Here is a 10,363-nt window from a genome sequence, read left to right on the forward strand (position 1 = left end):
GAAGTTCAGGTATAGACCAGCATTTTCTCATTTACAAAGGTGTTAGCTCTGACTCTGCAAAACAATAGTTAATCTTAAAATGGCTAAATGATCTCCGGTGCTCTTGTGCAGCCTTATTATGCTTCTATCAAAGTTCACCAAAATGTATGCTTTAATATCCCCAGGCTCCCATATTTCCCAAGGTGTTCTTATTAGGATGTGTGCTCATCCATATTCATCCTTCTTCCACCTGCAAGAACCAGAGCAGAGCTGCCTTATCTCTGAATCAACATCTCCTGAGTCAAGCAGGACAGGCAGCAGTAGCTGCCTCCAAGGGCTTGCACTGTCAGTGAGAAGAGCCAGTGTTTGCTCCTTAAAGAGTGACAGGAGAGGTCTGTAGGTGATGAGATTCATCACAGCATTTCCTCTATGATGTACCCCTCTCTATTTTCTTTCCAGTCTCACTTACATCCTTCAGTAAAAATGATGCTCAAACATCTAGAGGAGAGATGATGGGACCAGCAGTGTCCCCTGTGCCTCGCTGACTGCTAAGCCCATCTGTGGTGTGTGGGTTTGGAGTGGGTCTGGCACTGGTGAAAAATCAGGATCAGCAAAACCCTCGACAGTCTTTAAGCACTTGTATAAAGGTTTAAAGGTATAAATAAAGGTTTTAAACACAATTTTCATGTAACTTACTAACAATCCGTGGTTGCATTGCTGTCCACCTGGCTTTGTACCTATTGGTCATGGTATCTGAAGGTGTTTCATCCCTGAGCATCTTGCTTATATCCTGCCATGTGTGTAGAGGAGCAGATCAAGGCTTATTTTATGAACCCATGTCTGACTTCACCAGGGTCCTTGTGGTGCAGGAATGCTGTGGGCCGGCCAGTGTGGCACCTGGAAGTGACTTGAAAGAGCATGGTGTAACTCTGCCTTCAGCCTGCTGTCCCAGGTAGAGGAGGATGCACACAGGAGCTTTGCATGTGCCTGAGGATCCTGCGCTGCCTCTTGTCTGCCTGAAGCTGCCTGTCAGTCAGCATCTGTCATCTTCTTTTCATCTTGATTTATCACCTGGCATAACTGGGTTTCAGAGTTTCACTTTGGGGCTCGTCTCCTCCCAGGGACAGGCAGATAAATCTGGCATGCAAATGTCTCAGCTCTCTGGTTCCCTATTGCAGGGAGTGAGAGAAAACACAACCATTGGGGCAGGGCTCCTGTTGTCTTCTCTGAGGCTGGAATTGAGCAGGGGAGGATTCCAGTTTACCCAGCACCACGCATCTCATGCAGAGCACCAGTGCAGGGGGAGCACAGCCTTGTTGGAAACAGTGCTAGTTTCGATCTTAGTATTCATAGAATCAAAATGATTTGGGTTAGAAGGGACCTTAAAGCTCATTCAGTTCCACCCCCTGCCATAGGCAGGGGCACTTGCCACTAGATTGGATCTTCACACATTGTAACTTTAATACATTTAATTTCTGAAAGAACCAGTTAAAGGAAAGATTATGAATTCCAGCTGCTTAAGCCAAAAATCCATAGGAATTCTGTTCTCTCAGTGCTCCCTGTCAGAGAGAGCAGAGGAGAGCCTGTGTGTCTCTAACCTAGGAGATGCTCAGAGGACAGGGCCCCAGCCTGCACTTTCCCCTGCACTGGTCCTGTTAGTGCTGCTGTGGAAAGCAGGGCTTTAAGCCAGTGGTGAGTCTGGGAAATGGAAATAGGTGACTCCTCACTCTGCTGAGCAGAGGAGGTAGAGATTTACTGTGTGCGGGGGAAGAGGTGCAAGACTTGTGCTGTTACACCTAGTCCAGGTACAGGACCAGCTCAGGACTGGGCTGCAGAGGATGACCATGTCTCCCAAGTGGGAAGAAAAGGAATGGTCTCATTATTTTGTCTTGTATTTCCAAAGCTGGTTTTCTGATTGCTCTGGGCACTTTCTCCTGTTCCTTGTAGCCTGTGCAGCCCCGGGGAGTGCAGCCAATGTCACATCACCTGGAGCACAGTTCTTCCCAGCTGTTTTGCTGTAACACATACGCTGGCAAGCATCTCCCCTCCAGGGAGCAATAGAGGAGGCACAACAACTGTACCTGTGCTCACAGTGCCCCTCACTTGCTGACTTGAGTGAAGGCGAGGGGAACTGCACAGCCCCAGAGCAATGAGCTGATGTTTTTCCATAGCCTCTGTGACTGCTCTTGGGGGAGTAAATAGAGCTCAGCACTCCCAAAGTGGCTTCGCCCTTGTGGTACCACAAAGGAATAGATGTATTGTCATCAGCCCAGCACTAGTGGAAAGCTGTTAGACTTGCCCTGTCATTGGGGACAGTTGGAAGTGAGAAGTTTCCTGAGGCAGCGTGAGACGAAATGCAGCGTGTGGCTCAGCACAGAGCTGCTGCTTGCTATGGGAAGGAAAGGATTGCTGAGAGACGAGAAATAGGGTTTTGGAGAGTGCTGAGAGGCGATGTTCAGGTTGGGTTAATCTGGTCTCGCTGGGGACAGAAGAAGCAGCATCTGTACACTGGTCTGGAGCTATCTTCCCTACTCCTGTCCCTGGCAGGGTCTCCCATATCCACCCAGCTGTGTCAGGCAGAGCAGCATTTGGCACAGAGCAAGCCAGTGTCCTGGTAACCCCATGGCCAGGCTCACAGCACCGGTGGCCACCCTCCTGTGGGCTCTGTGCTGCTCTGTTTAAGTCCTCTGTATTTATGACATTAAAGTTGCCCATAGAAGGAGTCATCTCAGCATTTTGCTGTTCTTTTTGTTACCTGATAATTCACAGCTCTGCTCTGATGCCTCAAACCAGCACAGGAGACAGCTCTGTGCAAGCCGCAGTGGCCCATCCATTGCCAGCACCAGGCTGTAAATCTTGCTGCTTGCTGCCCTGCCAGGTAGGGTTTGTTCCCCTGTTCCTTGTTAACTCCAGCAGCTGATGATCATCTTTCCCAGGTTGATGTGATTTCTGTGACACCGGAATTAGTTTGCTGCTGGTTTTATGTGCCATGCTAGGGATAACAGGCGAGCAATAACTGCTGCTGGCTCAAATTGCCACCAGCAGAGTAAATAAGGGCATTAGACCAATCTCCTCGATTCCTTTTTGTCCACAGCACATTGCTTTTCTGTGATAAGCTTTGTAAAACGTCGTTAGGCCTTTTCCTGACATAAGTGAGGGGCAGACTTGGTGCCTTAGAAGTGATGAATTTTAATCGCAGTCTTTCAGTGCTGCTTTAGTCCCTTCCAGACTGGCTTCTGCACCCTGGGATTAACTACAGACAGCCTGTTCCTCCTGCCTGGGAAACGGGTGGCTGGTTCTTGCTCTATCAAGCCTGACACAGCACAGGGACAGGCAAAGCTTGGCGGTAGCTGCTGCTCCGTTGCATTGGCCTCTGTACATAGGTGAGGGTTTGGAAGCATTAGTCCAGTTGCAGACATTAAAGAGTATTACTGGGTTGACTGCAGCCAGCTTTAATCTTTTCTTCCTTTAGAGGTCAAAGCTCACACATCTCTAAGCCATTTTCAGATGGTGATATTTAGCCAAGGTGTGTTGGCAGAAGCATCTATGGACCGAGACCCATGAGGGTGATGGACTTGTTAGCGTCCCACTTCCAAAGGGCCCAGAGCAACTGTTTGCTATCCAGGTGGGAGGGTGAGTCTCTGTGGGAAGAAGACTGGAGGGAGATGCCTGCCAAAGGCCCATTTCCCTATCTGCTGACTAGCACGTGGTGATTAATTCCCATGTACCTTGGCTTTGATGTACAGCCTTCCCCAGAGATAAGGAGATGCTCTTGTGGAGCAGGAGAGAGAGCTGGTGCCGGTGCTGGTGGGAGGAGGATCATGGGGAGTGCAGACCTGGGCTTGACCTCAAACCTTCTCTCTCCCTCCAGCTTTCATCCTCATGATTATTCTGGCTCTCATCCGCATCAGCAGAGGCCAAGCTGAAGGTCACCCATCCGTGGCCCAGCTCTCGGGCATCCGCAATCTCTTTGGGGTGTGCGTCTACTCCTTCATGTGCCAGCACTCTCTGCCATCCCTCATCACCCCCATCTCCACGAAGAAGCATGTCAACAAGCTCGTGCTGCTCGATTACATCCTGATCCTGGCTTTCTACAGCCTCCTGTCGTTCACTGCCATTTACTGCTTCCGCAACGACACCCTCATGGACATGTACACGCTCAACTTCACCAACTGTGAGATCATCAACGTTGCCTTCATTCGCTACTTCCTGGGCCTCTTCCCAGTCTTCACCATCAGCACCAACTTCCCCATCATCGCAGTGACCCTGCGCAACAACTGGAAGACTCTTTTCCACAGGGAAGGGGGGACCTACCCGTGGGTGGTGGATAGGATTGTCTTTCCTGCCATCACGCTCATTCCCCCAGTGCTGGTGGCTTTCTGCACCCACGATCTGGAGTCCTTGGTGGGGATCACAGGAGCTTATGCTGGGAATGGGATCCAGTACCTCATTCCGGCTTTCCTCGCGTACTGCAGTCGCAAGGACACGCAGCTGGTCTTTGGCAGTGGGACAGTTAACAAACACCTCTCCCCTTTCCGACACACCTTCTGGATTGTCTTTGTGCTCATATGGGGCTTCTCTTGCTTTGTGTTTGTGACTGCAAACATTGTCCTGAGTGAGTCCAAACTCTGATGTGGGGGTAGCAGCACGCTCCCTCCCAGGCTCCACAGACATTTCAGCTCCCCCTCTGCAGCTGTGGAATGGGGGAGAGGCATCATGAAGGGAAGTTTCCAGGCTGTGGGCTTGGTGATGAGGGTTAGCCCTGAACACAGACTCTCTCCACTCCATTTGGAGCGTGGATGGAGTGGACTCAGCCTTGTTACAGTCCTGGTTCTCACACCCTGCTGTTCAACGCCGTGGGGCTGAGCCCTTGGCAGCCTGCACCATTAACCAGTGTCCAGCCAGTTCTGCCTTCAGCTCTGTTGGAGCATCACTGTTGAAGCTCTCTGTGTGCTGCAGGTCTCGGCACACGGGAGAGCAGACAGCCTTGGCTGCTCACTGCACCTATCAGCACAATGTCCCTTCTCCCAGAGGCATGGATGTGCTGGGCAGAACCCCCCAGGTTTGGGAGAACCAAGTCTCTTCTTTCAAACCAACCTCCTGTGCCGGTTGATGGGAGAAGTGAGGGTGGGAGGAGATCTAATTCAGAAGGAAGTAATTGTGCTTTCTGTTACATTTTCTTTTCCTAGAGGCATTAACCGGTTTGTGCACCATGGATTGCTGGGGTCTGGGCTCTCTTGCTGGTTTCCCAAGCCCAGGAGTTTACATTCACACTTCTCACCCTGTTCTCTGCTGTGGCAACCCCAGTTGGACCCCAAAGCAATGCCCCTACGTGCAGGGATACAGCTTTTCCTCCCTGGAGAGGAAACTGCAGCCTTGCTTCCCTCAGCTCCTGTATGCAGACCCCTTGCACGGAGCTGGTAGGACCAGCCAGCCCCTACCTCCAGTGGTCAGGATTCCTGCGGGCTGGAGTTCCTGTGGCTAATTACCCAGTCTGGACACGTGTGAGGCCTGCAGGGGCTCTGGCTGTGCACACTGATGCGTTTCCAGCCTCCTGTGCTGGGTAATTAGCCTTGAAACAAGGTGGGTGTTAACTCAAGAGAATGGGCTGGTGCCAGGAGGCAGCGGCAGTGCCTCCAGCCTGCAGGAGCACAGATCCCAGATGCTGAAACCCTGCTGGAACTGGGCTTGAATCCCCTTTCTTTTCCTTCAACACAGGGCTAAGGGCTTTGGGCTGGTCTTGTTCAGCTCCTCTGAGAACTGGGCTGCCTGTTACCTACAGCAGCCAGTGCTTTAGGTAAGTGTCTGCTCTTAAGTAACTCTAACAGAGCTCAGTGACACAGCCCTGGGTGCTGTGCTCTGGGGCCCTTGGGCAAAGATCTTTGGGCTTTCCTAATAAAAGGAAGAACTTCAAAAGAAGTTTCCACCTGAAATACTTTAAGCCCCCCCCCCCCTTATTAAAGCAGGTTCAAAGCCAGGTGCATGTCGCTTATGTTAGATCCTCTTGCCCTCTGCACTTGCTGCAGTATTAAGTGTCTCCACTCGCTAAAGCAAGCTTTGAACTGCAGCTCTTTTTAATCAAGCTCTGTTTTCAAGTAGGACTTTCTGGTTTCCATATGACCTGAAGTGCTCCTCCTGTGGGAATATGCAAGTACCTGGAGCTGTATAAAAACACTTCATGGCTTTTAAAGCAAAACCCTGCACCTCTTGAGCCTGAGCACCGCTACTGTGTCCTTGCTGAGCTGCTTGGAGAGGATCCTGGGGGACTGTTTGCCTCCTCTCCAGCTTGATCCTAAGCATTGGCAGCGACTTTAAACATCCCCAAGTGCTCCGGGGAAGCTGCTGGGGCATCTTCAGTGCCAAGTGAACAAGTTATTTCCAGGTAGCTGGTGATGGTATCTCAGGAAGAAGGAGGCTGGAGAGCAGATCCATGGGGCAGCATTGCTGGGAGGCACCTGCCAGGCAGCTGAGAGGAATGTAGTGCTGATGAAATGAGCCTTTGGAGAGCTGGCGAGGCTGCAGGAGGGCACAGATGTGGGTGATGGGGGGGGGGCTGAGGCTTTGCGAGGCACTTGGCTTTGCCTTCATCCCTGCAAGCTCCCATCGCAGTCTCTTCCCTCCACATTTCATTGCCAGCCAGGGAATGGGGCTGTGCTCTGTTATTTCATCTCTCATCCTCCCTTCGCCTTGGTCTCCCTCCCTTCCTGTCCCTCTATTATCAGGCTGCATTGCCTGGGGTAGGAGGAGGTAGACAGCAAATCCACCCTCTCTCCTGCATCTCTTCATGTTAAAGATGTGCCTTTGCTTACTAGCCTGGGTGACACCCTCTCCTTCTCAGCACGGTGGTGGCAGGGATTTCTAAGGGGCCTTACCTCTAAGAACTGCTTGAATCCAGGTTTTGGATGCAGTGGCACGGTGAGGGCTCACATCCTGCTCCCAGCCCTTGCCGTTGTACCTTAGTGAGGAGTCTGGTCCTCACGAGCACCAGTGCTTTCTTAAACAAATAACCCGCTGTCCTTGCACAAATATATCCAAGGAATTGGGGCGATGAAGGGAAAGAAGCTCTGTGGCAGAGAGACCATTCTTCATATCAGATGTGACATAGCAATGCCTTAAAAATGACTGGAGAAAGAGGGAAGGGGATGGCTCAGCAGAGCCAGCGCTGTCCAGGGGGACACTGGGTGACCTCGGCGCAGGGCAGGAGCTCCCCCTTCTCCCCCATCATGAAAGTGTGGTTTTATTTGGCCATTATCAACGCTAACACTCGATTATCACCGAGTCTCACGTGATGCTTGTCCTGACTGTAATTAGTTCTTCAAAAATGGGATTAAACCCAATAAAACGTGCATTATACATCTGGTTTCGTCTGGATGCTTTTCCCACCCCTTTCCTTCTCTGGTGCATGCACTGAGCAGCTATTCCCAGAGTGAGCAGCCGTGACGGATGGTGCTGCAGGCCAAGGGGAAATGACAAGCAGAGAGGCTAATGGAGACCCTCGCCTCTTCTCTATTAGCCTCCTGCAACTCTGGGTGGTAGCTGCAAACTCAATTAAAACATCTGTACTTTCCCCTTCTCAATTACGGCTCCTTACACTTAAACCCTAACAAATTGAATCGCTCCACTGCCTCGGGCTGCAAAAGGCAGTTTTCTGCCAACAAATTTATTATCACCATAAAGCGCAGTGTGATTTATGGTAAAATATTAAACCAGGGCTTTATGGTGGAAATAAACACTTTCTGCTGTGATTCTCTCAAAGGACCTCACAAGCAGCAGAGGATCGCGGGGCTTGGGCTGTAAATCTGAGACCAAACTGGTTATCGGGGATGGATTTGGAAGAGCAATGGCCAGGGAAGGAAAAATGCAACCATGGAGCCTGACAGGCAGGGTTGGACAAGGGCTGGGCATCACCAAGGGGCTGTGTGTCAATTCGGGGCGGTTTGCTCTTTATAAGTTTATAGGAAGATGCTCCCCACCTTTCCCAACGTGGGTTTGGGCAGTCAGGTCCTGAGCCCAGAAGCTATCAGCATCTGCTGGCCCCTTATTGCACTTCCCTGGCCCTTTGCGATTTAACCACCTCTACATGCCCTCGCCCAAGCCACCATCTCCCCATAGGATTCCTTGCCATTGAAATCCTCTTCCCCATGGCTGATCATGCTGGCCTGCCTTGTCCCCCCCTTTGCTCAGCAGATGGATGTCGTGATGTGGTTCTGGGCCGCCTCATCTAGTTGAAGATGTCCCTGCTCACTGGGACCAGATGAGCTTTGAGGATCCCTTCCAACCCAAACCATTCTATGATGATGCTATGATGCTGAGCAATGAGGGCAGTGAAAACAATCCATGCCATGGAGGTGCTGAAGCTGCAGAGGCTGTTGGCAGATGGAGGGACATTGCCTGTGTCCCCAGGCAGGGCTGAGCCCCGCAGCAGTGGCCAGCATTGAGCTGACTGTATTTCCCTATGCACGTAACCAGCAGCATCCCAGGGCGGCCCCAGTGCTGGAGCTGCTGGATTAAAAAGTGATTGATTAGACAATTTCACCCAAAAGAAATATCCCTCAGTGCCTGTTAAGCACTAAACTACCCAGCCCCTGCTTTGGAAAGCCTGGTCAGAGGGTGTTTCCAGGCTGCTGCTTCCTTGCGGATTCATCCCTGGGGTGAGGGGATGCTGCAGGAGCAGCTCAGCCCTTCCTTGGTCCATAGGGGAGTGATGCAGCTCCCACCCACACTGGGATGCTCATTCCCCTGTGCCCCATTGAGCTCCATTCCCAACAGTGATTATCACTCGGGAATGGGAGAAAACTGCTGTATTCCATCCCCTTTATCATGTAAAGATGATTATGCAGATGCCACCCTGGCAGCTGGGGACAGGGACACCCAGGACAGCCCTGGCCTTACAGTGGGTGCTGACACCCATCCCCATGGAGCATCCCCAGCACCCCCATGTCCCCTGTCCCTCACTGCCCCCAGCTTCCTGCAGCAAAGCCCTTCAATAAAACATGAGGCAAAAACCATTTGGCCTCTGCTGAGTCACTGGGGACATCACTAATTAATTTAAAGTGTGGGTTGGGAATTATATATATATATATATGTATACACATATATATATATTTCTTCCCTCCCTTTTCAGCTCTCTTTTGTTCTCCCAGCCCCAACACTGTCTCAGGCTTGACCCCAAAGGTGCAGCTGTATGTACTGGTGTCCTTGGGTCAGAAAGCCTCAGGTTTTGGGGGGTAAAAGCTCCCTAGGCCACATTAAAGCCTCCTGGGGACCAGTCTGTCACCCCCCTGGGGGCATCCAGGCACCCAGATAGGCAGATCTGCCCCAGGTAAATGGGTGCCATTCCCTGGGGCAGCCGTGCAAGGATCCATTCCCTTGCTTTCAGCCAGGGTTACTTGTTTCTTTCCTTTATTTATACACCAGCCCCTCTCTCCTCGGCGCGAGGCTGCAGAGGGGCTGCCAAAGCAATTAAGAGACAATTTCAATGATAAATAAAGGAATTAAAGTGCCAGCACCCGCGTGTGATGGAGCCAGGCTGGGGGATGGGGAGGGAACGGGCTGGATTTAACCCCAGACAGATGGATGGACACACACACACGGTGCCAAAGCTTTCACACGTGGCCAGGCCCTTCCTGACCTCCCTGGGGCTTTGCAGCCATCCCTGGGGCAGGGATGGGTGTCCTGGAGCAGATCCTGCCATGGTCCCCTTGTTGTCACCAGCCCCAGCTGCTTGGTGGCTGCTGCAACCCCAGAGCTGCTTTGAAATAGGGGAAATGATGGAGCTTTGGAGCAGCTTGCTGGGGAGATGTTCATCCAGGCGGGTGATGCTGAACCAGCTGGGAGGAGAGGATGAGGGCTGGCATCTCCATGAGCAGCTTTGCATCACCCCGGCATGGCCCTGGGATGGGGCTGGTACCACTCGGCAAAGCCAAGGCTGCTGCTTCCCCAAACCCTCTGCCCTGCTCTGACAGCTTCCCACCAGCCCAGCAGGGAAAGGGCTGTGTCAGACATGTACATCAAGAGAAGAATTAACCCCAGCTCATCCCCTGTGCCTGATTTACAGCTCCATCAGCCCTGGGAATGTGGGAGGAATTGTTTTCCCTTCCTCATTCCCAACCACACATCCCTGCTGGGCTGCTGGCTTGCAGCCACGGGAGCATCACTCTTTGACCTGAGCTCACAGCCATCTGTGGCCAGCACCCCAGTACCTGAGCAGGGTGCAGTGACTCCGGCTTCAGTGCTTAGCTTCAGTCTCAGCACTGACTGATGCTCCCTCTGGGCAGTTGCCACCAGCGTGATGAGCCTGTGCAAGGGCTAAGCAGTAAAGGGACATGAGCAAGAAGAGGTGCACAGGACAGAGGGTAAAGCCAAAGGCAGCCCTGGGAACGGA

General features: G+C 51.9%; 1 protein-coding gene across 3 annotated transcripts in view; it reads left to right on the forward strand.

Moving 5' to 3' along the window:
* The window catches only part of TMEM104 (transmembrane protein 104), a 43,892-nt gene extending 36,768 nt beyond the window's left edge, over window positions 1-7,124 (forward strand). For all 3 annotated transcript variants that reach the window (XM_061455498.1, XM_061455499.1, XM_061455500.1), the window contains one exon: window positions 3,851-7,124. In XM_061455498.1, the coding sequence (XP_061311482.1) occupies window positions 3,851-4,611 (761 nt within the window). In that variant the 3' untranslated portion in view covers window positions 4,612-7,124. The remainder of the gene's footprint in view (window positions 1-3,850) is intronic.
* Window positions 7,125-10,363: the final 3,239 nt, after the last annotated feature.

Source organism: Pezoporus flaviventris, unplaced genomic scaffold (assembly GCF_033815535.1).
Source record: "Pezoporus flaviventris isolate CSIRO_AGI_PZ_B2104156 unplaced genomic scaffold, CSIRO_AGI_Pfla_v1 ptg000020l, whole genome shotgun sequence".
NCBI lineage: Eukaryota > Metazoa > Chordata > Aves > Psittaciformes > Psittacidae > Pezoporus > Pezoporus flaviventris.